Source organism: Chionomys nivalis, chromosome 20 (assembly GCF_950005125.1).
Source record: "Chionomys nivalis chromosome 20, mChiNiv1.1, whole genome shotgun sequence".
Lineage (NCBI taxonomy): Eukaryota > Metazoa > Chordata > Mammalia > Rodentia > Cricetidae > Chionomys > Chionomys nivalis.
Genome location: NC_080105.1, coordinates 6,901,466 through 6,927,521, shown reverse-complemented (window position 1 = coordinate 6,927,521; position 26,056 = coordinate 6,901,466). Strand labels below are relative to the sequence as shown.

Here is a 26,056-nt window from a genome sequence, read left to right as displayed (position 1 = left end):
TCTCACAGGTTCCTGTGGCCCCTTTCCCCTGAGCAGTGGAGGCGACATGGTTCTCACCCTGCAGACCCTGGCCTTCCTCCAGCCCCCACCTGGGGGAGTCTACCTCCAGCCCCCGGTGAGTCAGCTGCAGCCACCCACGGACCCCTCTGGGGCTTTGAGGAAGTAGAACCCTGATGCCTCTCTCAGAAAGAAGACCCCAAGTAAAAGTGGGGTCATTTAACATCTGGACTTAGACCTACCTGTCGCTGGGGACTGGAGACCTAGGAGGGGGATTTCACCCTGGAAGGGCAGCATCTGCCAGGCTGTGGTTTGGTAACTGGGGTTTAGACAGTCAAGAGCCTCAAGAGCTTTGTCTCAGAGTGTCACCTGAGTCCTTCGTAGGCCCTGTAACCTCCCAGTCTGTCCTGAGGGTCTGGCTGAAGCCTCCCCTCAAGGACTTGTGAGGGCACCACATAAGCAGAGTGAAGCCTGGCGTGGTGGTACTGGCCATGGCCCCATGAGTCCTGTGGGCTTCCCAGAAGCCCCCTCAGAACCAACCCTGGAGCTCAGGACAGTGGCAGGCCTGGCTGACTCTGGCCCTGCCTGCCACCACCATGAGTCCCAGCCTAACACAAGCTGCAGGCTGCAAAGCATCTGGACCTGCTTACATACCTGGAACTAAGGTGCTCCTCAACAGAACTGGCCAGCAGGGGTGAGGGAGGAATTGGAGCGAGACAATAACCTGCCCTGCCCTGAACTAGCACACCTGTTGTCAATCATACCGCTGAGTGGAGCTCAGTCCTAGGTGCCTGCAGGCATCCCACCTGAGCCTTGTTGGAGGGAGGCCACTTGTTGGTTCCCGGCAGCTTGGTAGGTAGCTCAGACCTGAAATAATCACACAGAAACTATATTATTTCAATCACTGCTTGGCCCATTAGCTCTGGCTTCTTATTGGCTAACTCTTATATTAATTTAACTCATTTCTAGTAATCTGTGTATTGTCACGAGGCTGTGGTGTACTGGGTAAAGTTCTGGCGTCGGTGTCCAATGGGGCTACATGGCTTCTCCTTGACTCCACCTCCTTCCTTCCAGCATTCAGTTTAGTTTTCTCCACCTATCTAAGTTCTGCCCTATCAACAGGCCAAGGCAGTTTCTTTATTCATTAATGGTAATCATAGCATGCAGAGGGGACTCCCACATCACCTCCCCTTTTCTGTTTAAATAAAAAAGGTTTTAACTTTAACATAGTAAAATTACATATCTACTTTATCTTTTATAATAACTAAGGAAAACTGTAACTATAACTATAAATTCTTCAACTCCATCAAAGACTCCAGAAGGATATAATATTACCTAAGTAAACAGGAAGTACATCGTAAGCAGCTTCCAAAACTCTAGAATTGACAGAGACATCTTGCTGCCTGGACGGTCACCCAAGGCTATTCTGCACTGTTGGGGCATCCATCTTCAGCCTATAGGTCAATAGTATCCATACTGTCCATGAAGCAGGAAATTTGAAGATCTGTTCTGCCTTGCAATGGCAAAGTCCACCAGTTGCTTTCTTCTGTGTCCTGCAGAATGTCTCGCAGACTCATTCATGAAGCAGGAACCCCAAAGGATTGTCTCATCTTTAGGCAAATTCAAGCAGTCATTTCTCTGCAGGTCCTGCATGTCCAGTTCATCAAGCAGCCCAGGCGAGAGAGTTCTTGCCTGAATGGCTAGCAAACTCCATAAGGAGCCTCTTTGATGTCCATCTTCCTTTTAAAGTAACTGGTGCTGCCAGGAGCATATGTGTCTCACTATCAAGAAAAGTTCTAAATTCTTAAATATTTTAAATGCCATATTCTGTAGTCTTTGAAAGGTTTGAAGAATATCTATCTGAAATACATCTCTGTACATCTACAAAATCTGACTAACATGACTACAAGCTTGACTATTACAGAGGACTATCTATTGACCTTATTTCTTACTTATACATTACTTTTTTAAATAAGCTGTACAAACACAATACCTTAATCAAAATCAGAAATACATATACACAGTATAACAAAATTGACCTTAAATTTGTATCAATAAATCAAGATCCATACCAATGCAAATCTCTATAGCATATCCTTCTTTAAATGTAAATAAACATTTATAAACAGTGTTTGGGAATATGGGTGTAGTTTTCTCCAAACTGCTCCCTGCTGTTTATTGAACGAAATGATTTTTTTTTAGGGTGTTCATGCCGACCTTTCAGGGAATCTTGGTCCATCAAACCATATTAGTCTGGAAGCAATGCATAGGTTCTCATCCTCTGTGGAAACAAAAGAAGACCGACCCTCTTTTCCAAAGCAACATATCCTTAGACTCAAATTTTGAATTCAAAATACCTTTGAAATATATATATATATATATATATATATATATATATATATATATTAGCTTAGCTTAGGAGTCTCCAGAATCAAATATCTCTCTGCAGTCAAAAAAGTCAAAGATAACACAATAATATACATAATCCAGACTCTGTGAATTTTCCATCTTTATGTGGCTTGTTTTTACTCTATTACTTTTTCTACAAGTTAATATTTTTTATTATCTTTGTTCCTTTAATCTATGACTGTCTGTACTCTGTCTCTTTAAAGACTTCGTTTTATTTTTTAAAAAAACCATTTACTTTTTATAATTCTCTGTACTCTTTTTTTTTCTCTCTCCCAAGCCTATGTGTAATGGGGAGCTGCGGGCTGTGTTCCTGCCACCCCAGCTCCTGGTAGCCTGGCTAACTCGTGTCCCAAAATAACAACACACAAACTGTGTTCTTTTAAACACTGCTTGGCCCATTATATCTAGCCTCTTCTCGGCTAACTCTCGCACCTGGACTAGCCCATTTCTAATAATGTATGTAGCACCCCAAGGTGCGCTTACCAGGAAGATTCTAGCCTATGTCCATCCTGGGTCGGAGCTTCATCGCATCTGCTCTGGAGAGGAGAGCATGGCGTCTGTCTCTCAGAGGAGCTGCCCTGCATCTGAGCTCACTTCCTCTTCCTCCCAGGATTCTGTTCTGTTTACTCCACCCACCTATGTTCTAACCTATGAGGGCCAAGCAGTTTCTTTATTTTTAACCAATGACCTTCCTTCATCACCTACGTGCATTTATCCAACACTGTGACCCATTTAGAGGTCTTTTATGTCTGAATCTGTCCTATTGTGTATCTGTAACTCTTTACTGTTCAGGAGCACTTCTTAAAATGCTAAGCCCTTCTTATGAACTTAAGCTGCTGCATTGCTAGGGGAAATATGGCACTGCCTGCTTGCCCTGCCCAGTCCAGCATTATGGAGCTGTTTGTTGCCTCTGAGGGCCATGCTCATAGTCCCATAGCCAGTCTATGTTGCCATTAAGCAAGTTGTAGGAGTCTGTTCACAGACCCCAGTCAAATGTTCGGTAGCTGGACCTCCAAAGAGAGTGAGAGTTCACGCTTGCAGCACTACCCAGAAAGCTGTCATTTTAAAATGGCTTTTTTCTGCTTCCATTGAATCAGGAAAACCGCTCTTAAAGGAGCCGTGGCACCACCAGCAAACAGCAGGAAGCAGTGTTAAACTGTATTTTTGTACCTAGAATTCCTTTTCAAGCTCGCTCAGGTTTTTAAGTGGATTTTAGTTTGCCACATTGGCGCCGATTTGGAGGAGAGAGCCGCTTGTTGGTTCCTGCTGTCCAGAACCAAAATAATCACACAGAAAACTATTAATTAAATCACTGCTTGGCCCATTAGCTCTAGCTTCTTATTGGCTAACTCTTATATCTTAATTTAACCCATTTCTAGTAATCTGTGTGTTGTCACGAGGCTGTGGTTTACCAGGTAAAGTTTTGGCGTTGGTGTCCAATGGGGCTACATGGCTTCCCCTTGACTCCACCTCCTTCCTCCCAGAATTCAGTTTAGTTTTCCCCTAAGTTCTGCCCTCTCAACAGGCCAAGGCAGTTTCTTTATTCACAGTACACAGGGGACTCCCACAGATCCTCCTTTAATTTTCGCTAAAATATGATCCAGGCAGATTGTTTGTTTGTTTGTTTGTTTGTTTGAGACAGGGTCTCTCCATAACCCTGACTTCCTGAAACTCACTATGTAGACCAGGATATTCTCAAGTTCACAGAGGTCCTCCTGACTCTTCCTCCTGAAGGCTGAGATTAAAGTAATACACCATCATGCCAGGCCCAAGTCAACACTTCCCCCTGTTCACCTGGCTCCTCTTAAAGGTCACTCTGGCAGCATGGTCTCTGTCCATTCCCTACTGCTTTCAGCACATGCCTGCCACACCTGCTCTGCTTGATACTGTGTGTGAGGACGGTGTCCCCTAGCTCAGCACACCTATCCAGCTGTCCTCAGATAGATGAGCTCCACTGTGAGGAAGGGCTCTGGTCACCCATGAGCCATGGCTCTGTCATAGGCCACTATGGCTAGACTCTTGGTTCTGACATCCCTTGAGGCATTTCATGGAGGGGTAGGGGCTCAGTGCCCAGCTCTTTCTGGTGTTGTAAGCGTCCTTGGGGATCAAGGACTAGGATGTCACGTGTTCTCACTCTCATGCTTCCTTTCCAGGCTCACGGCAGCTGGCAGAGGGCCACCACTCCACAGCCAGCCTCACCACCTGCTGGAGATTCTGGCAGCTTCGACTCAGGTGTGTCTAATTAAGTTTTGGGACCCTGGTTGAGTGCCATGAGTGACTGGCCCTGTATCCTGCCAATTACCTCAGAAGCCCTGGCTGTGGCGATACCCTTGGCCTGGCTGCTCGCCTACCCACCTTGGCACAATTATTTTAACCAACAATTTGTTGGTTTATTGTGGATCATTCGTCTCAGGCTTTCTTCAAGCCACCCCATTAAAGTTTTTGACTTGTCTGCATTTTGACTTCCAGTGTTTTCAATCTGGGCTTGTCTAGGTGACAGGTGACAACCTTGATGCCATCACCAACTCTAACACTTCCTGGGTGCAGTGGCATGGTGACCCCACTGTCAGTCTCTCCCAGCTCACTTTCCCAGCCCCTCGCAGTCACTCATCTGGATTTGGCCTTGGTGTTGGTGGAGCCCCGCATGCCCTTCCCTCTAGCTCCCGTCACGGGTATATTTTAGGTTTTGCTGCATAATAGAATGGATCAGAGACTCGTTTTTTATCGTGTGGGGGGTGGCTTCCAGACTGGGTTTCTCTGTGTAGCCCTGGCTGTCCTAGAAGTCACTCTGTAGACCAGGCTGGCCTCGAACTCAAAGATTTTTCTTCCTCTGCCTCTGGAAAGTGGGATTAAAGGCGTGTGTGCCACTGCCCACATGACTGCAGCCAGCGTCCTTAACCACTGATCCATCCTTCCATTTCCCAAAGCCTCACTCTTTTTTCACGGCTGAGTAATATGTCATTGAGGAAGGTGCCTTTCAAGACAGACCCCCAGCTTAGGTGCAGGGCCTGAAGGCCACGGTCACCGCCACCCTCCACACCCTTTGGTGCACAGCCTTGTACTAAGTACCTTCCCAGCCACTCTCAGGCTACATGGAGAAAACCCAGATTCTGGAAGCTTCTCTGGGTGAGGTGAAGCACACGAATAGGTGGTAAAGAATGTCGCCTTCCCGGAAGCCTGGCGAGAGTCAACATCACTCTGGAGCTGTGGACAGCCCTCCGTTTGAAGCTCCACAATGTAGTGATAGACAGCTCATTTGTGTTTTAATAAAGAAAGCTCGCCTGAGGAGCAGAGCGTAAAACAGCCCCACTGCTCAGCCTTACAGACCAGGCAGCGGTGACACACACCTTTAATCCCAGCCCTATAGAGAAATGTAAGATGGGAGGAGACAGCTCTCAGACACAGTCTCATGCTGAGATTCCTGGAGGCAGATTCGCCATTTCAGACCGAGGTAGAGATCAGAGCCAGTAGCTGACTGCTTTGCTTTTCTGACCTTGAGGTTGAGCCCCATGTCTCTTTGTTTTTACTAATCGTGCTGCACACAGCCCCTGTGAGCCCTGCTGATCATAGGTTTCCTTGGCCTCTGAATGGAGAACTGAGTGAGAGAATTCCTCAGGAAAACTGACTCAAGGAAGGGAGGTCTGAGAAGAGCCACACAAACAAGATGCAAATCTAATACAAATTAAATGAATCATGCAAATTATATGCAATATCGCAGAAGAGGGAGAAGTGAGCTGCTTAGCAAATACTCTAAATGTGAACGAAGAACTGCATCCCGTCTGAAATCCACTCAGGGACCTCCTCAGGTTGCACAGACCTTGGGGTCTCCAGGCTTCCAGGCTGTAGACAGAGCGCCCTCTGGTGGATGGAAGTAGGACAGCAGTTGACCTATCACCTCTCAATTCCCCAAGCATGGTCCGACCTCCCCAGAGGATCCCCTCAGGTAAAACCTCTGACCTATACTCCCAAGCCTCAGGTTGTTTTGGGGTGATAATAAACAGGAAGGGTCAAAGTTCAGGGATCCCCACCTCTCTTCCTCTACCAAATTTTTTGGCATGTTACGCAAGAACTCATGCCTCCAGCTCTTCACTGGGGGATCTAGGCAGAGACCTGAAGAGGCAAGGGTCTCTAACAGTGGTCAGTGCTGCTGGGGAAACTCAGACAGCAAGAATGAGTAGGGAGAGGGCCTGGGGCTTACTGGAGAGGGTAGGTTTTACCTTCAAGAATTTCTATTATGGCCTGCGGTGGGGGCACGTGCCTTTAATCCCAGCACTTGGGAGGCAGAGGCAGGCAGATCTCTGTGAGCTCAAGGCCAGCCTGGTCTACAAGAGCTAGTTCCAGGACAGGAACCAAAGCTACAGAGAAACCCTGTCTCGAAAAACCAAAAAAAAAAGAAAAAAAAAAAAAGAATTTCCGTGATGACCATCGTGAATGCATTCAAGCCCCCTGCTGTGGCTGAAGGGAATGTGCATGTGCGAGCCTTGGTGACCAAGCAGGAGAGGCCGCGGGGCCCTCACAGGCTTAGGCTGCAGTTATGTCTTTAGCCACAAGGGGGAGGAGTCAACCCAAAAACGAAATCCTGTCGCCAGACTCCAGAAATAATCTCAAGACTGGAAGGAAACCCTCTGAGCCTCAGTTTCCCTATCTGTGAGGTGGGGAGGTCACAGGAACAGCCTTCCTGGAGAGGCCAGTGAGCGGAAGCCAGGAAAATGGTTTCAGTATCCAACACACAGATAGCTGTAAAGCGTGACTGTTGGGCCGAGCCCGAAGGGGCTGAGAACTAGCAGAGACTCAGGTGTTGGAGGGGAGGGTGGAAGCAAGGAGGTGGAACTGCCTGCCCTTCCTGCCCTAGGGTCCCCAAGCCAGCACTTTCTGAGGAAAGGGGACTCAGGCCACAAAGCAGAGCCATGCAAGCAGATGGGGCCAGGGCGAGGGTGGGCTGCTGTGTCCTGTTCTCCCAGACCCGCAGGTCGCCAGTATCAGGCCTGCCGCCGCCGCCCTGCCCTTCAGCAGGTGGCCTGCCAGCGACATTCCTCAGTGCCCGCCAGGCAGCCACTGGGCCTGGCCGCGTGGGCCTCGTGTTTTTCCAAGAGCTTCTTCAGCCACAGCCTGACCACAACCTAGATTCTGTAGGACTAGCCACTTGGTGTTTGTGTTCAGCCGGCCAGACAGTAGCAGGGCCAGGCCAGAGCCGGGGCAGGGGCCTCCCAGAAGGTCTGGCTGCCCAGCCTGAGGCAGGCTCTCCTCTCAAGAGAAGCCCTTGTTAGAGCTACTCAGCTGTTATTCCTTCTCTTTGTTGCTTTGGTTTGGAGACTGGGTCCCTCGGTGTAGCTCTGACTGGCTTCAAACTCATTACAATAGCTGCGGATGACAGAGAATTCCTGATCCTTCTGCCTCTGCCTCTCAAGTGCTGGGCTTGGCTTTTAAACCTTAGAGTCAGTTTGGGATGGGGGCAAGCTGCTGCTGAGCCCACATGTCTGTGAGACCCGTTTCTGTGTCCTAGCTGCCCAGCTCGATCTCACCTCTAATCCCACACCGGTGATGTTGAAGCAGGGGCCTCTCAAGCTCCAGGACAATCTAGCTGTATACAAAACCCCGTCCCTGTTGACGTCAGGCGTGCCGTGAACATCTTATGTTCAAATGTTGGCAAAGTTTAACCCAATAAGTGCCACCCTGAGAAGTGAGGTCACAGCTGTGTACCCCTGGAGTTTCTGTTGAGCATGGCTTTGCCTCGTGCTCCAAACTTGACGCTCTCGGGGGCAGAGGCAAAGCCATGATGGCTCAGAGTTCACCTCTGCCCCAACTCCTGTGCTTGAGACCCTCACAAACAAAAAGAAAACTGAAGTCAAGACTTCTGAGTCCAGTCTGGAAAACTATTCACCCTTGAAAGCCCAGATTGAAAACTCCCTGTCCTCCAGGCCCTGGTCCTACAAGAAGGAGCTTTTGTGCCTGTTTTGCCTTGACTTTCTGACTCGGGTTCCTAGGAGTCCTTGTCTAAGCACAGGTCTGCTGTAGCTGTCTTGGGAGGAGGGTGTGCCCTGTGTGTACCTGTGTTCTGCACGGGATCCTCACAAGACGGTGGGCTAACCTATGCATTTCATGAAAAGGACTGGGAGAGCCTGGCCCTTTGGGGGTTCATGTCTCCAGAAACCCTCAGGCAGGAAGAGGGAGTGGGAGCTGTGGCCTCCCCTCTGCTTGGCTGGTCCTCTGCCTGGCTCAGCCATGCTCCAGCACTGTCTGGGACCAGGCAGCCTTTGAGGACATAACTGAGGTCTGGCGGTGCTGCCTGCTCCAGGGCTGAGTCAGCAAAGGGAGGGAGGGACTCAGGCCTCTACTGCAAAAGCAGCTGGGAGTTTGAAGGCCTGGGGTTCCCCTAGCCCACTCTGTTCTTGGGCTTCAAGGGGGAGATGTACCCAGGGCAGATGTATCTGTGGGCAGATCTGGAGATCCTGAGCTACTAGTCCAGCATCCTAGGCTGAGGTGATTGTGGGGGCACAGACACAGGTGGGTATGGTGTGGCCTCGGGGCATGGGGCTCCATAAAGGTGACAGTGCCCTGCCTAGTACATCCTGGTCCTAGGATGATAGACACCAGCTAGGTGTCCAGAAGGAGCTGCGGGAAAAAGAAGGGATACCTGACTGTAAGAGACAGAGATAGGGTGTGGCCAGCAAAACCTGACCTCAGGCCCAAGGATGGGCAGGCATGTTGGCTCTGACTGACACAGTGGCCTGGGTGAGGCCATGTCTGTCTTCCCATGTCTACTTCCAACAGCTGCAAGCCCCTCTCCCCATGCTGGGCTCCTCAGCCTGGTCTCTGTTTTCACCCCAGGACCCCATCCCACAGAGGTCACAGAGGTGCCGTGTCCCCACTACCAGGAGTCACTGCCTGCCAGGCCAGCTTCAGTCCTTGGGGTCTGAGACCAGCACAGCCTCATCCCTGAGGCTGATGAGAGAGACAGACAGTGGGGAAGTGGTGGGTGGCCACTCCAGGAAAGCCAGGGATGTTCTGCCAGGACTGAGCTGTGGAGAGGGGGTGCCGGGCCATGTGGGGAGAACAGACCTCAGTGCCACCAGAGAGGCAGGTCTTAGAAGCAGAGCTCATGGGAGCTGTAGGGGAGTGGAGGTCTGTCCTGAGAAATTGTGTAACTTAGGCTGGGGCACCAACAGGAGAATATGAGGTCAATCTCTGAGACCCACATGAAGGAGGAAGGAGAAAACCAATTCCACAAAGTTGTCCTCTGACCTCTATACTCCTGTGATGTAAAAACACCCACACATGCCCAAAATGCAGGGAAAGGAAGGGAGGGAGGAAGGGAGGGAGGGGTAGGAGGGAGTGAGGGGAGGGAGGAAGGGAGGGAGAAAGGGAAGGAAGGAGAGAGGGAGGGAGGAAGGGTGGGAAGAGAGGGAGGGAGGGTGGGAAGAGAGGGAGGGAAGGAGGGACGGAGGGAGGGAGGGAGGGAGGGAGGGAGGGAGGGAGGGAGGGAGGGAGGGAGGGAGGGAGGGAGTAGAAATTGTCTTCTAGAGGTTTCTCACTCTAGAAGTTGCTCCCCTCCTTCCATGTCTCTTGCTCACTTGTCCCTCCAGAATGCACATGCTATTCCAGTTGCCCGTACCCTTCCTGTCTCATCCCGCCAAACCCTAACACAGCTTCAAGACCCAGTTCCTAGCTGGGCATGGTAGTTCACATCTCTTCTGCAGTGCTTAGGGTAAAAGCAGGAAGCCCTGTCTCTAAAGAACAAATAGAAATGGCCAGTTACTATACCCCCAGGTTACAGTGTCTATACCCCCAGGATATAAACAGTTACTATACCCCCAGGTTACAGTGTCTATACCCCCAGGATATAAACAGTTACTATACCCCCAGGTTACAGTGTCTATACCCCCAGGATATAAACAGTTACTATACCCCCAGGTTACAGTGTCTATACCCCCAGGATATAAACAGTTACAGTTACTACACCCCCAATTACAGTGTCCGTGCCCCCCAGTTACAGTGTCCGTGCCCCCCAGTTACAGTGTCCACACTAGCTGAGGCCTTCAGCTATGAAACAGAACCGAGTCATTTTCCCTAAAAACAAAGCTTGGGCTGGGTGGTGGCACACATCTTTAATACCAACATTCAGGAGGCAGAGGCAGTGGGACCTGAGTTCAAGGCCAGCCTGGTCTACAAAGTGAGTTTGAGGCCAGCCTGGTCTACAAAGTGAGTTCTAGGACAGCCAGAGCTGTTATACAGAGAAACCCTGTCTTGAAAAACAAAAACAAAAAAACAGAGCTTGGTACCTCAATACACTACGTATGCATTAAGGTCCCTTAAAGCCAGTCTGGCAGCTCCAGGGCCACATCCGGCAGCCCTCGGGCACGTCTGTCTTGCCATCCTTCCTCTTGGATTCTGCTGTTTTCAGACTTGTTTTAAGTATTTTACTGGTCCAATATTTTTCTCTACATCATGGTGTGAGGAATTTTAAGAACCCCTGGTTCTAAAATTATAAAATCTAAAATGTCGGGGGCAGGACATTGGGCCTCCTGTGCCCTGAGCTGACCTCAAGGTGGCAGGAGCTGGGTCTCTGGGGGGTCTTGGCCCTGATTCCCCCCACACACCCGCCAAGGGCGTGTCCTGGCAGCTTTGCTGGGGGTGGAGGGGGTAATGGATTTTCCAGAAGCTGTGGCTGAGGTTCCAGGAGGGAGGCTGGGTCTGAGCACCAGGGCAGAATGAAGGAAGAGCAGCCTGCCAGCACAGGCCAGCACTCCCTTCTCTTGGAGTCTCAGTTTTCTCGTGTGGAAACTGGGGGTGGATGCTGCCCTGTTAGTTCACAACCCTCTGGTCTCAGCTAGAGGGAGGCTCCCACTGACCCCACCTCACACTAAGAAAGGGTCCAGGGCCAGGCCAGTCACCCCCCTAGAACCTAGCTGGCAGCTAGAGAAGCCCCAACACTTTCTCAAGGAAGGTATTTGGCAAGAGGATCGGACACCTCATCAGGGAACTGCAGTCCTGGGTAACCCTTGCCCTGCTCCAGGCAACTCTGGGCACAGCTCTGGGGGAGCGGGTCTTTAAGCCGCCTTCCTGTACAGGTCCAGCTGAGCCCTGGGGAAGAGGCCAGGGTCTGGACTTGCTAGCTGTTTTTTGTTTTTCAAGACAGGGTTTCTCTGTAGCTTTAGGAGCCTGTCCTGGAACTAGCTCTTGTAGACCAGGCTGATCTTGAACTCACAGAGTTCAAGCCTGCCTCTGCCTCCCGACTGCTGGGATTAAAGGCGTGTGCCACCACCGCCCGGCAACTTGCTAGCTGTTTACTGGCTCTTTGAGACTCACATCCCTCAGGGTACAGGAAGGTGTTCCTGGTATGGGTGAAAATGACCTCTGCCAGGAGATGCTTGCCACACAGGGGGGCTCGTGAGTGGCCAGGCCTAAGCAAAGTCTGGAGGTTAGTTGAAGTGAAGACATCTGTGGGGTAGCCACATGGGGATGAACTGTGGGGTTCACAGGAACTGACCCCAAAAGGGGTCCTGTGTGCTTGGCTGTTGGCCAACCCTCATGGAATCACACAGCTGTCAAAACTTGCATGGTGGGTAATAAAGAAGGGGTGTGTAGGCCCTAAGTGATGGGACCCTGCTTCCGGGAACTTAGGCAGGCATAGGACTCTTTCTTGGGATGGGGGTGGCTCAGTTGCAGTACTTGCCTAGTGTACACAAAACCCTGGGCTCCATTCTTGTGACTACATAAAGTGGGCACACACCCATCATCCCAGCACTGAGACAGGAGGATCACAAATTCAAGGTCATCCTTGACTATGTAGTGAGTCTGAGATCTCAAACCAAAATGACCAAAATCACCTTTCTCCCAGGGTCTCACACTCAAGGCTTGGGCACTGCAGGGGTCCTCAGGGGCCCCTCCTATTGGCACAACTCAGACATCAGTTTCTTTGGAAAATAGGGCATGATCAGCACACCTGTGTTGTGGCGTCAGCCTGTCTGCCCACTGGAGTTGGGAGCAGGTCCAAATTCTACCATGCCCTGACCGTCTGAGGCTAGGGAGGCACCAACGGTGCCTGTAGCCGCTGCTGTTGGCCAAGGTGTGGCTGGCCCTCAGCATGAAGGTGCCCAGGCCAGGACAGCAGTCTGTGTTGAGGAAGTCCAAGGCAGCAGTTGTGGTAATGGCTACTGCCTGCTTCAGGAGCTTCCCTAGCAGCACCATTCCTTGTCCTGTAGCTCTGGGCCCCTAGTCAGGCACCGGTGCCAGGAGGCCACCAGGCCCAGCATGCAGCTGTTAGGTCAGGGCCTTGGCTCCTGTCATACCCTTGCAGTCAGGCACCTGACACAGGTGTGCCATGCCCCTTAGGAGTCCCAGAGCTGCTGACACACAGGACCCTGTGTGCCTCTAAACCTTGTTTGGTGGGTTTTGGTTTTCCAAGACATGTTGGCTCTGGAGCTCAGGCTGGATATCAGAATTCCCCTGCCTCAGTTGCCTAGTGCTGGGATTACAACCCGCTCAGCTTCAGTCCCAACCAAGCTTCCTCCTTTTCAAAAGACACAACAGGTTGGGAATAAAACATTTTTAATTGAGCCCATAGCACCTGCCCCCAAGCAGAGAGCATTCCCAAGTACCCTGGCTTCCACTGCATGGGGACCCCAAAGCACCTTTTCCCCATTGGACCCCCCACTCACACCCACCTACTTGGGACTTTATCTCAATAAATATGACCTCAGAACCGAAAGAACCGAAGCTGGGCAGGGAGCCCCACACAGCTCACAAACAGGCTGTGGACCTAGGGCACCTGAAAGAAAGGACAGGTCATGGGGGTGAACCAGACCCCGCCTCAGCTGGGTGAAGCACAGGCCTCAGGTGGACAACCATGTCCCCGGCCCTGGCTTCAACCACAGCAGGACATTCTTTCTGATCACAGAGCCACAGCTGCCTGCCCAAAACTTCCATCAGCACCCGTAGTTTTGGTCTTGACCGAATTCTGGGCAGGAAAGGGGAAACAGGAACCAGAAGCCTGGGGACAAATGGAGCAAGGCTTTTTGAAGACAACGGAGTCTAAAGCAAGGAAGAGGAATGAGGTCGTGGACTATGTCACTGTCCGGGGTGGACGCCTTAGGAGCCAGAATCTCTGGCCTGGGTTTGGGCAACCCGGGAATCGCGGGTGGTCTGGCCCATCTCCCTACGGATGTCACCGAGCGCTGATTCCGGGTTCTCCAGCAGCCGCTGGAAGAGGCTGGGTCTGGGGCGGGGCTCGCGGCACTGGAAGGTGACAGCCACGCCCGCATCCGCCTTCATCTCCCGGGAGAAGCCGTCGGAGGAGCCGTCGAAACAGCGGCCGATGGCGATCTCCTTGGCCAGCCGCGGGCTCTGGTCAGTGACCGTATAGACGCCATAGTTGTGACCCAGCGCGTCGAGCGGAGCGAGCATAGCGAAGGCCGTGGGGTCGTCGTTGGGAGCAGGTGGTGGGTGGCGGGCCAGGTAGTCCTGCAGGAGCGTGTTGACGGCCATGCGGCGGCAGCTGCCCTGCGGGGTCACGGTCACCAGCGTCCTGTCCACCTGGCGCTGGTCAAACAGCATGCCGCCGCACTTGAACTCCACGCAGGCGGCCGAGGCGCCGGGGCGCTCGGGGTGGCGCACGCTGCGGGTGTCACGAAGGCCATAGAGGCGGCCGTGAGTGGCCGCGTGGGTGCCGCCCGCGTTGTGCGAGCGTACCATATACTCCTGCGGGCCCTGCAGCCGCACCTTCAGGAAGCACGCGCGGAACTCCTGCGGGTTGGGCCACCAGGCCAGCAGGTCTCCAGTCCATGAGGCGGGCGCTCCCTCCCGGAACGGCACCACGTCGTACTCGTACTTGTCCGCCTCCACGCGCGAGAATCGGAAGTGGCTGTCGGTGACCGGCGCGTCCTCGCAGTCGCGCAGACGGCGCCACGGATACACGGGCCCACGCGCCTCGGACTCATGGCCCGCGCGTGGCCGCGCAAGATTCACGCGGAAGCCGGTGCGCTTGAGCGCCGGGTCGTCGTGGTCTGTGCGCTGGTAGCCGAGGCGCTCCAGGAACGGCTGCGCCACACCAACGGTGTCCGCGGTCGCGCGTGGCCGCGACGGCGCGGCCTCCAGTTCCTCACCGCCCAAAGTCGCTGTCACCAAAGCCGTGTAGGCGTCGGGCCGCTCGGCGTCGCAGAAGGCGGGCACGCACGCGCCATTGGGCCCGGTGACCACGCTGTCGAAGCGGCCCCACGCGCGCGGGTTGCCCGTGAAGCCGGGCGCGGGTTCCAGGTTGAGCAGCGTCACCACCACGCCCTGCACCTGCTCGGCGGGCGCGAAGCGGTCGGTGCCGTAGGCGCGGACCTTCACGAAGCAGCGGCGCCGCTCGGGCACGTCCAGGTTGAAGAGGCGGCGCTCGCGCACGATGAGCGCGCCCACGAGGAAGGCGCGCTCTTCCCTGCGCACGCGCGCCGCCGCCTCCTCCCGCCGGAAGCCGCCTTCTCCCTGCTCAGCCCGCTCCTCCTCCCACAGGCCGGTCTCCGGCTCCAGCGACCAGAGTGCCAGAGCCTCCGCATGGCCGGGCATGCGCACGTGCTCGGCGTCCACGCGCACGGTCGCGCGCGCCGCGTGCAGTTGCTCTGCAGAGCCGGGCGCGCGCAGGTCGACGGCGAACATGCCGTAGGTGCGCAGCGGCGCCAGTTCGCCCGAGCTGTCCAGGAAGCGCAGGTCGCTGGACGCCGCGCGCGCCGACGCCAGGTCACGGGGGTCCACGAAGGTGACACGCGCCTCCACCGGCCCGGCGTAGGGACGGCCGTCGGGGTGGCGGAAGGTACCGGGCGGCAAAACCAGCTCACCTAGCGCTGGAGCCGGCGCCTCTTCCGCGCCGCCCAGCGGGATTGCACCGCCGCGCTCCGCGTCCAGCAGCACTGTGGCCGCCTTGCGCAGCGCACGGACTTCGTGGTACACGCCGGCGCCGCGGGGGTCGAAGGGCAGCACGCGAACGCTGTCCACGAACTCTCCACTCGGGTCCACGAAGGTCACCACGAGGCGCTCGGTGGCCGGCGGCACCTCGATGGTGAAGTCGCCCTGGTAGGAGGTGAAGCCGATGGGCGCACGGCCCAGCAGGATGCTGGCGAAGCGCAGGGGCTCCCCCGAGTCCGCAGCCACCACCCGGCCCCTCACCAGCCCCCGTCGGGGCAGGCACTTGCGACAGCCACACTCGGCCACCACCTTCACCGGGAGTACGTAGCCGGAGCAGCGGATGTCCCTGCTCTCCAGGCGCAGCACCGAGCAGCAGCGAGCGCCCGCGTCCCCACAGCGAGGGCCGGAGCCCTCGGGGCCCGGGCAGCGCGTGTCCGTGCACAGGCCCACGTCTAGGTATGCGGGGCCGCCGCCCGGCTGGCCGCAGTCGTCGGGAAGCTTGATCAAATGTTCTTGAGGTCGGGGGTCGCAGGCCGGCTGGCCGGGAGCTGGGGAGTCCACACACCCGGGTCAAAGGAGGGTAACTGGAGTGAGGGGGCGTGGGCTGGGCGCGGGTGGGGCGGGACCGGGCTGCTCACCGAGCACTGTGAGCTGGGCGGCGCGGGAGCGCACGGCACCAGCCTCGTTCCAGGCCTTGCAGTGGTAGTCCCCTGCCTGGTCCTCGCGAAGCCCCTGGAGATCCAGGTGCGGCCCAGACCCGTGCTGACGCCGGTCCAGCAGGGTCCCGTTGTGGAACCTGAAAGAGGCAGTTAGATCACATCGTGGGGATCTTAGGGATGGTGGCCCGACCACCTCTGTCACTAGGACTGGAGAGAGGCTTCCTGGAGCTCAGCTCCCTGGACCTCTCTGCAGTCTGGACAAAGAAGAAACTGAGGCGGCAGGCAGTCTCTCCGAAGAGGTTTATGTTTTGTCGACCCTAGGCTGACTTTGAACTCCAGATCCTTGAGCCCCTGGTGTGCCCTGCCAGACCTGCTTTGTTTTTTCTTTTTTCTGAGACATGGTGCCACCACTGTGTAGCCCACACTACTTCAAGCTCACAGCAGTCCTTCTGCCTCGGCGCCTGGATAAAGTGTTCATCACAAACAACACCTTGGGTTTTTAGAGGTACCACAGGGTTACAGGAACTCCTGCCAACCCAAAGCTCGCTAGTTCCCTCAGTTCATGAAGACACTCACCAGGAATATTTCTTAGGCATGGGGGTCCCCGAAGCCTTGCAGCAGAAGATCACGTGCTGACCTGCCTCTCTCACTCGGGACTCGGGGTGCTTTACCAGGTATGGCTTTCCTGAGGGAATAGGAGTTGGCCAAGTTCATGACCCTGCTATACCCCCAGCGACCCCCTTTTCCTCCAGTTCTCTCAGGGACAGCCTGCCTCACCCTGTACTGTCAACAAGTGAGTCACATCTTGGTTTTTTCCCTTGGCCTGAAACATCCTCCCCTGTCACCCCTATGCTTTTGGCTGTAAGGACACTCACCTAACTCCTTAAGGACGATGGTGACCATGGCTGAGTTGGAGCTGTTGGTATGGGCCTGGGCTGTACCAGCTGAGAAGCCATCCATCTGGGCACTGACATTGACCTGACTGCCAGCACAGACTCCAGGAACCCGGAAGGTTCCATGGGTGTCACTGGTGGCTACAGTGCCAGGTCGGCCTCGAAGGAAGACTCTGGCTCCTGGCAGTGGTCGCCCAGATGGGGTGACCACTGAGCCCAAGAGGATGTGGTCAGAGCACTCACAGCTGTCAGAGCTACACCCTAGGGGAACACGGGGGTGGGGGGAGGCAGAGAGAACTCTTGGGGAGAGTTTTGCACTCAGTCATTCAACAAACATACCCCCCCCCAACCAAGCCCCCTCAGGCGTCAGTGTGGCTGGATTTGAGTGAGTCTGGAGACAGGAATGAGTGGGCACAGCTGGACTGGTTGGAGGAAGCTGGATCCAGAGACGCGGGGAAGAAACTCTGAGGAGGGGACCCAAGAGGTTGATTCACGAAAGATGGCGAGGAGAACTCGTCCACAGGAACACCTAGGCAGGGCTAGGAGCCAGGGGCTGTCTTGGACAACATCTGTCTCGCTGCTAATGCTGCCGCTTCTTTACAAAATGGAAAATTACAGTGGAAATTTGAAGGGAGAGGTGCCGGAGATGGGGTGGGGTCCCCACCCTATGAGGGCTCTGCTGCAGCGGTTACAGACCATGTTTGTGGAATTTCCAGTCCCCTCCTGGCTGGCCCTGGAAGGGCCTGGGCATTGTGTCTGCCAAGGTGTGAGCACGTGTCTGCGTGGGCGAGCAGGGCAGGCGGAGGCTGAATGCTACATGCGTTCACTCCGAGTATGCAACTGACTTGCGTTGGCACACAGGGCTGCCTTTGTGTGTGCACTAGAGGAAATGGCCCCTCGGGTCTGGCCATGCCTGCCTGGCATCTACTGACCTTTTGCGCAGTCCCTTTCCCTTGCGCCTAGGATTCTATGCCCAGTAAAATAGCATTCGGTTGTGCGCAGTCACGGCTCATCGGGCAAAGGAGGGAAGGGGTTGCCAATATTGGACCCTTCTAGACTCCGACCTTGGTCCCAAGTTCCTCCCTTTAGTGGCCTGGCCCCTTCTGGCCCTGCCTCTTCAACTAATCCTGCCCTCTGGGCTCCTCTTTATGCAGGCCCCACCCCTGACCGGCCCTCTTCAGGCCCCGTCCCCTCCTACCTGGACACCTGGACCTCACGCACTTCTGCGCCTCCTGGGGGCTCCCAGGACACGTATCCCCAGAAGAGCTTTGACAGCTGCGGCGGCGCAGGCGACGGCCTGGCCCGCAGCTCTTGGAGCAGAGACCCCACGCGCCCCATTCGCCCCACGCGGCCCCTGCGGAGCAAGGAGGAAGATAAGGAGCTGTCAGCCCCCTACAGCGGGCTCTCTGGATTAAGCGGATCCGGTTCCCTGGCATATACGCACCCTGGCTGCAGGGTCACAGAGTCCTGCAGAACACACCCCGGCTCCCTGCCAGGTGCACTCCTGGTTAGCCCTGCTGTTCCCCATCAGTCTTGAATATGACAGGGGGCTCAAGCCATCCTCCAGCACTGAGCTATTCAGGATGGATTGTTGGGGTCCTGGCACGTCGATACACTACCACCTGGGCCCAGCTCCGCCCCCTCAAACCAATGCCCGCAGGGTGTAGGTGTGTCTCATCGAAGCCACCTCGGTGGAAACGTCCCCACCTCGGTGGAAACGCAGGCCCAGCTCTCACCGGATCTTGCTCCTCAGGGTCACACTTTCTTTGTCCCCGCCCGCCAAGGACTACCTTACCCACTGGGCAGCGGAAGCGCACGTGGTAGTTGGAGCAGCGGCGGCCTCGGGGCTGCTCCCGATTGAGACACCAGAAACCGCGTGCCGGGTTGGCGTGCACGCGCTCGCCCATGGAGGCCGGTAGCGCCCAGTCTGTGGTGCGCGCCTCCAGCGCCAGCGGCCGCGGGCACACGCGCGCGGGACCGTAGTAGAAGCGGATGGCGGCCAGGCTCTCGAAGTCGCCATCTCCTCCGGGGTGGTCTACGTTGAACCACGACGTCCACTCGCTGGCCTCTGCGGGCACCGCGTGTTGAGCCCGGGTCCCCACCTCCCGTCAGTCCCTCCAGCTTGGGGCCCTGGGGTCAGGGTTTCCAGAAGCTGCGATGTCCAAGGACTACTCTCACCACCCTCCCCCATATCTACACCATGCCCAGGTCACACAACTCGGTCGCAGAGACGACTTACCCTCCCAGTCCTCCAGGGCTGGCGAGGGCTGGCCGGGGTCTGGCGGCCATCCTACAAGATCCCTGGTGGCTGCAGTGCGCTCCTTGGTGGGGTTAGCATCTGTAAGAGTGCAAGGTGGGGGACTGCTGGGACCCCCCTCTGGTGCAACGGGAGGACCATGACCACTGCACTTCACGGGATAGGAAACAGCTCTAGCCCTGGGGTCTGCAGCGCTATGCCTTCGGCTGCTAGTCCCATTCCTAGCAGTGGACCCTGAAGCCCTGTCCATCAGACTCAAGTGCTCATCAAACACAAGCTTAGTCGCGTGCATTCGGCGGTGCCTCTGCCCGCAGACCGCTGCGTTCTCTTCCTAGAAGTTCCTTTTGCTCTACTCTCCCCGGTCTTTCTAGATGGGGTTCAAGGTGTTAACAAAGAAGTCTTTGGCTTCTCTGGCCTCCAACTTTCCAAGATGGAGTAGGAGGGGTGACAGGTTCAGGCGAACCCCTTCTTCCTGGAGCCTCAGTCTTTTGAGAAATGGGCCTGTCACCAGCTACGCATAGGGACAGCTCCGATCCATGGTCAACTCCTGGCCTCGTGCTCTATCCCCGGAGAGGACGGAAAGAAGAGGTCTCTTTCGGTCGCTCTGCTCTCTGTGAAGCTCGTGAGGTGCCCCACCCACCCCCTTTGATGCGCGCACAGTGATCAGCCTCCCGGCCCCAGGGCATCTCACCTTGCGCTCCCACTAGGTGCGCGGCTGCGATGCAGAGACAGAACAAGGGCAGCGGTGGTGCCATCGCCAGGCCACAGCGGCTCTGCAAAGCGCTCGGATCCGACTGGGGCGGGTCGAGCGCTTGCTAAGGACTGATGGGGGCGGGACGCGGCGGCAAGCCACGCCCCTATAAACTACTCTAGGTTGCCCTTCCTCGAGGCCTCCGGCGGTGCCTCGCCCTTAGACTGCGTCCCACGTTCCTCCTCCGCCTTCTCCAACTAGATCCCGCGTCGCGTGGGAGGCGCCATTTGGTCTTAAACTTGAAACTGCTGGACACTTCGCGGCTGGAAATTTATCTATCGTGTTTAACTTCGGTCTTAACTCTTAAGAGACTCCCGACAGCCGGAAGTCCCAACCGAGTCTACCCTCTATTCTAGGAAGCTCCACGGCGCAACTCCTCTCCTCAAACCGCGAGGGAAGTTCCTTCTCCACTCGTTCACCCCCTTGGTCTGGCGCACAAAGGAGGCGGAGGGAGAGGTGGTGGAGATGTTTATTGGTGCGGGTCACAGCGCGGCCACGCAGTCGGTGCCAGTATATTTTGGCAGGAGCAGGCCAAACTTGCGGCGCACGTCGTCAGGCACGAACCTTCCGACCACAAAGTGGTGGCGCCCGGAGAAGCGACTCGCGCAGCTCTTGGGCGCAACGAAGGACACTAGCACGTCGGGCTGCACCTCATCCTTTGCGTCGCCGCCAGCCTCGGTGTCCCAACCTGAGGGCGGAAGGGGGGGAAGCTGGAAGGACCGCGGCTCCCGGACAGGGTCTGCCCTGTCTCCCTCCAGGTTCCGTGCCTCAACCTCCGACACGTGGGTAGCGGTCAGACTTGCTGACCGCAGAACCGCTTACTCCCTTTCCACCGTCCCTCTGTCTGTGTCCCAGCAGACAGAAGCCGCCTTGCTCAGACCAGACCTTCCTCACCCCGAAGCCCCCACCCCGACCAGGTTTCCCACCCTGTCTGTACCTGTGACCTGAGACCCTCCCTCAGAACTGTGCCCTTACCTCCCACTGGGTTTCACGTCTCCCTGGCCCTCTGGCCCATCCCAAACCATCCAGGAGTCTTTGTCAACCCTGTCCGAGGACAAGCACCTCGGACTTCCTTCCTGCCTCAGGCATTAACCATAATAAATAAGCCACCTGCTCCTCTCTCGGCTTCCAACTGCAGGGTCCCTCTTTTTTCGGGTCCACCTGCAGCCTATCCCCTCTTCCCAGACTAGCTATGCCTTGGTCTTGATCTGGAATGGTCCTAGGACCCTCAAACTGAGGACACTACCACGCAGCCCCCAAAGAGGACTGAAAGCTGTTTGTCCCTGGCAGGCGTGGCCTCTGAGGACTGAGCTCACGTCTGCTCTGCAACAGGGCCAACGGTGGGTGGTGCCCGTTTAGCTGGGTACCCGGACCAAGAGGACACCGGGTCACTTGGGGCAGCCACTTGTAACTTCCCCATCCTTAGGAAGGGTGTGAAACCGGATGAGGGCAGACGCGGAAATTGAGGTTGAATGAGGAAAACCAAGGCTGGGGGTGGGAGACACTGAGGCTGGAAAAGGTGGATGGAGAAAACAGACTGGGGTGATCAGACTGTTCCTGGGTGGCATGCCTGAGGGGACGTCCAGGCTCACGAGCGGGATGGAGAGCCGCTTCAGAGTGGCCAGCGCGCGCGCGCAGGGCCCGCCCGCCTCCGACGGCCTCACTCCCGGGCCTAGCACTGCGTCCACCACCAGCCCGTAGGCGTCATCGATGAGCCGCACCTGGGGGGAGGGGGGAGGCGGTGTGAGGGGCCGGATTGGGGACGGGTCAGGGCGGGGTCAGGGTAGGCTCAGCTGACCTCGGCGGGCAGAAAGGACAGGAAGGGAATGTCCATCTTCTCGCACTGCGTGGTCAGGTCGCAGTGCAGAGCGTCGGCCGAACGCGCCGGGCAGAAGATGCTGGGCTGGTAGTCCTGGGGGAACCCGGGTCTGGTGATGGCGGCAGCAGGAGGGAGACCACCCCAGTTCTTGTCCCCAGCGGAACCCCAACCCAGCTCTGTTCCCCCGTCATAGGACCCTGCTACTCACGAACACCCGCAGGTGCCGGGCACACGCTAGCCCCACAGCGCCGTTCTGCTCCGGGCCGCACACGACCAGTACCGTCCTCTGCTTGCGCGACAGCGAGGGCAAAGGGAACGCCTGGGGCGTAGCAGAGGGACAGAGTGGTGGTCTGCGTACAGGCCCAGTGTGGTTTGTTTACTCCATGCACTTTGGACACAATCCCTACTTTCCTGGCGCAGTTACCCCCAAGTTACACTGAAAAGTGGGGTTAACCCGAAGGAAGGTCCGCAATCGGACAAACGTGGCGCCTAGACCATCTGTCTGCCCTGCTCCTGCCTTTACTATTTCCTATCTGTTTGCCTTCTTTCAGAAACTCAGTCTGTCTACATGTTTTGTTGTTGTTGTTGTTGTTATTGAGAGGTTCTTGCTCAGGCTGGTCTTGGACTTGCAGCAATCCTCCTGCCTCAGGAGCTGCTGGACTGGCAGTTGCAAGCCACCACGAGGACAGTCTGGGCTACCGAAGAGGGTCAGTGAGGTGGCTCAGCAGGTAAAGGAGTTTTCTTGAGACCCACATGGTGGAAGAACATTAGCGCCCACAAACTATCTTCCGCGATCCACATGCTCACGCTCACACGGGGGAGGGGCAACACATGTAATTAAATTTTTTTTAAGGAAGGAGAGGTGAGACACAGGCGGAGAGGGGCTTCTGCATTTATAACCTTTATGAATTGCCTGTTCATAGAGGCCCCTAAGGTCAGGCTCAGTGAGCCTCAAAGCCAGCTCCTTTGGCGTCATCAACACTCTCCTGTCATATTGGGGGCACCTATGGGGTAGATTTACCTGAGTACTGCTTCAGACCTCATTTGACTACCCTGCCCATCCGGACCTGCTTCCTCGTGGGGACATTTAGGGTTGTTCAGATGGTAGGTAAGCTCTTACGGGTTGCACTTCTAGGGGACCCAGACCTGCAATTCGAGAGCCCAAGACCCACCCTGTAGGTGTTCCCCCATCTGAGTCTGAGGACCCCACTTCTGCCTTGTACTTCAGCTTCCCCACGCAAGCGATGGGTTCAAGTAGCCCCGAGCAAAGGGGGCTAGTACCTTGGCCACAGCCACCGCACTGCCGTGCCCGCATAGTTCCACCAGCTGCTGCCGCCCAAAGCGGTACTCGTCCAGCAGCTCCCGCTCCAGGGCGGCCGCCTCCGAGATGCTGCGGGCAGAGTCGGACAACACGCTCAGAGGTGCAGAAAGGGAACGGAGACTCGAGAATGGCTGCCCAGATCCGGCGGAAGGCTCTGGCCTCGTCCTTACCCACGAGGAGTTTCAGGGGCCATCATTTCTTGCCCTGTTTCCCCATCCCACAAGTTTGGTCTGAAATGGCAGCAAGCCTGAGGCACGAGCACCCTCTGGTGGTGAAAGACGCACATGTGGCTCAGCTTTTTTTTTTTTTTTTTAATCCCAAAGAAAGCTGAGCAACCCAGAGATCAGGAGAAAAGATTCTGAATACAGACTAATTCCCCCAAGCCACATATCCCAGGGTGTCATCGGACTCCTAATTCTCTTCCCTCACCCACCCCCAAACCTTAAAAACCTTTAAAAAAAAAAAAAAAACCTTAAAAAATTTGACCCGGAGGTGAGTGGATTCTGATGCAAGGACCGATGAGGAAGTTCTAGGACACCAGGGGGGAAAATGGAAGTGGGACCCTCAACTATGAGACCCTTGACGACCCTTCTTACAAGACAATAAAATTAAGATATCTGAGCCTGGTTTTGTAGCCCATGCCTTTAATTCTAGCACCCGGAAGGCAGAGGCTGGCAGATTTGTGTGAGTTTAAGAGCAGCCTTCGCTCAGGGCCAGTCGGGGCTACGTAGTGAGACCCTATCAAAGGTGTGTGCCATCAATGATGGACACGAGACCCTATCTTAAAAACGAAAAGATTATCTGGACCAACCTGGCTAAGAGCTACCTCTATCACTAACAAACTGAAGGCAAGAATAGATACATAATTCACGAGTCTGTGTTCAAAAGTCATCAGCAATTTAATGTTGCATGTGTGAACACCTGTCAGCCATGTGTGAGGTCCCACATTCTACACCTAGCACTAGGAAAAAAGAATTTTTAGAAAGCAATGTCTGATCATGGGAAGTAGAGCAGAGGCTGGGGGCCTCTCCTTGTAGGTGGGCCAGGTGAGCTGACAAGAGAGATTGTTCTAGAGAACCAGGGCTGGGGTGGCACAGGGCCCGCTTGGTGCCATCAGTCTTTCCAGCTGTGCCTACTGGCCAGCGGTCACAGACTGTCTTCCGCGCTCCACATGCTCATGCTCACACGGGGGAGGGGCAATAAGTGTAATTAAAATTTTTTAAAGGAAGGAGAGGCGAGACACAGGTGGAGAGGGGCTTCTGCATTTATAACCTCTATGAATTGCCTGTTCATAGAGGCCCCTAAGGGCAGGTTCAGTGGGCCTCAGATGCCAAGAGATGACCACAGGCAAGGCATCCTGGAGGAAGGGAGGAGCTCCAATGGAGGTAAAAGCAAGAAGTTAGAGCACTGGAACAAGCAGGACAGACAGCGCTCAGTGCCACACGCCTTTAATCCCAGCATTCAGAGGCAGAGGCAGGCGCATCTCTGAGTTCCAGGACAGCCTGGGCTACAGAGAGAACCATCTACCACCCCCCTGCAAACAAAGCACTGTGAGGAAGACCTAGGAGCACAGGTGCAGGGTAGAAACCCTAGAAAGGCGGGTGTGGCGCTGCAGTTAGATGAAGGGGGCCCTGGGCTACTTGCCCAGCTTCTGGGACAGCACAATCAGTGTGCACTCAGTGTGCACCCAGTGTGCACAGACATGGTGGCACATGCTTGAACCCCAGCACTTGGAGGGTGAGGCAGGACCATCACAAGTCCTGAGCCAGCTGGTCTACTTAGTGAAATTCTGTCTCAAAAAACAAGTTTGTGGAGCTGAAAGATGGATCAGTGTACTGCTCCTGCAGGGACTGAGTTCAGCTCCCAGAACCCACACCAAGCAGTTCACAGCCACCTGCAACTCCAGTGCCAAGGGATCCAATGCCTGTCACCTCCACAGGCACCAGCACGCACGCACGCACACACACATACACACACACACACGGCACAATCAAGAGATGCCTTAAGTTGGTAAACTGCTTGCCTTGCAAGCATGATGACCTTAGATTAATTCTCAGAACCCATGGGGGAAAAAAACCCAGCTGGGTGCAGTAGGTGTGCCTGTAACCCAAGCAAGGTACAGACAGGAGGATGTGTGGAACTCACTCACTGGCCAGCCAATATGAAATCAGTTAAGTTTAGGTTCAGTGAGAGACTCTGTCTCAAAAAAATCAGGTGGAGAAAAATAAAGGAAGACACCCGATGTGGACCTCTGGTCTCCACTGGCAAGCACACGCATCGCTGTGCAGAGACTTAGCCCCCACCTTTGTCTGACAGCCATGGCTGCCTCTGCAGGGGTGGTGGTGATGTTCTCCTCCCGACAGTGGGCAGTGCAGGGAATAACCCGACCAAGAGGCAGCAGCTAACTCTGGAGAACAGAGTTAGCTCACAGGACCAGCAGGGAAGCCCTTCTGCTATTTGGAGACTGTCAGGAGGGAGGTCTCCCCCCACCCCATCAATGCTGCTCCTAAGACAAGGACAGCAAGGCCAGGGTCTCTCTTCAGGCCCAGTGCTGAGGTCTGAAAAGGGAACCGGGTCTGACAACCCCAATCACTTCTACAAGGGCACCGGAGATGCTCTCCCCAACACCCGTATCCATCGCATTGCTCACCTTGTAGCCTGCACACACTGTCTCTGTGCCCTGCAATGAACCAGCGTCATAACCCATAACCCCCACCCCGAGCTTTCTTGGCTTCCAGTGGCAGCTGATATTCAAAGCCTCTGTGTAACTCCAAGTCCCTCGGGATAATTCACAAACAGTGGGGGAACTGAGGGTCGGCTTGCCTGGAATGCGGTTTCCTGGCCACTCGGCTACTGCTGCACCCGCAAGCTCCCAGCAGACCCTAGGACCCACCCCAGTCATTCCCCTGCCTCTACCCAGGCCTCAGCTCCCTGTCACCTGCTGACCTGAGAAAGCACCTCTCCTCTGGCACCTCTCCCGGGCCTTTGTCGCTGCAGGCACTGCTGTTCATGGTCACACAGGCAAGCTGGCTCCCCGCTGCCTTTTAAGCAAGCCCGTGGGCGGAGCC

At 55.4% G+C, this 26,056-nt stretch overlaps 3 protein-coding genes across 3 annotated transcripts in view; 1 reads left to right on the top strand and 2 right to left on the bottom strand.

The window, feature by feature from the left end:
- Positions 1–4,825, top strand: part of Pbx4 (PBX homeobox 4) — a 47,177-nt gene extending 42,352 nt beyond the window's left edge. Inside the window, exons 7-8 of the mRNA XM_057753104.1 lie at positions 9–115; positions 4,560–4,825. Of these exons, the coding sequence (XP_057609087.1) occupies positions 9–115; positions 4,560–4,652 (200 nt within the window). The 3' untranslated portion in view covers positions 4,653–4,825. The remainder of the gene's footprint in view (positions 1–8; positions 116–4,559) is intronic.
- Positions 4,826–13,055: 8,230 nt separating this feature from the next.
- On the bottom strand, positions 13,056–19,852 carry Cilp2 (cartilage intermediate layer protein 2). The gene is made up of 8 exons (XM_057752733.1): positions 19,789–19,852; positions 19,080–19,178; positions 18,636–18,908; positions 18,039–18,194; positions 16,823–17,101; positions 16,524–16,632; positions 15,927–16,084; positions 13,056–15,836 (listed from the first exon to the last, which is right to left on the bottom strand). Exons 1-8 carry the CDS (start codon positions 19,850–19,852, stop codon positions 13,495–13,497), a joined length of 3,480 nt encoding a protein of 1,159 aa, XP_057608716.1. The 3' UTR covers positions 13,056–13,494.
- Positions 19,853–19,922: 70 nt separating this feature from the next.
- Yjefn3 (YjeF N-terminal domain containing 3) lies at positions 19,923–26,045 on the bottom strand. Its single transcript, XM_057752599.1, has 6 exons — positions 25,935–26,045; positions 22,949–23,057; positions 21,876–21,986; positions 21,647–21,760; positions 21,419–21,569; positions 19,923–20,536 (listed from the first exon to the last, which is right to left on the bottom strand). Exons 1-6 carry the CDS (start codon positions 25,997–25,999, stop codon positions 20,331–20,333), a joined length of 756 nt encoding a protein of 251 aa, XP_057608582.1. The 5' UTR covers positions 26,000–26,045; the 3' UTR covers positions 19,923–20,330.
- Positions 26,046–26,056: the final 11 nt, after the last annotated feature.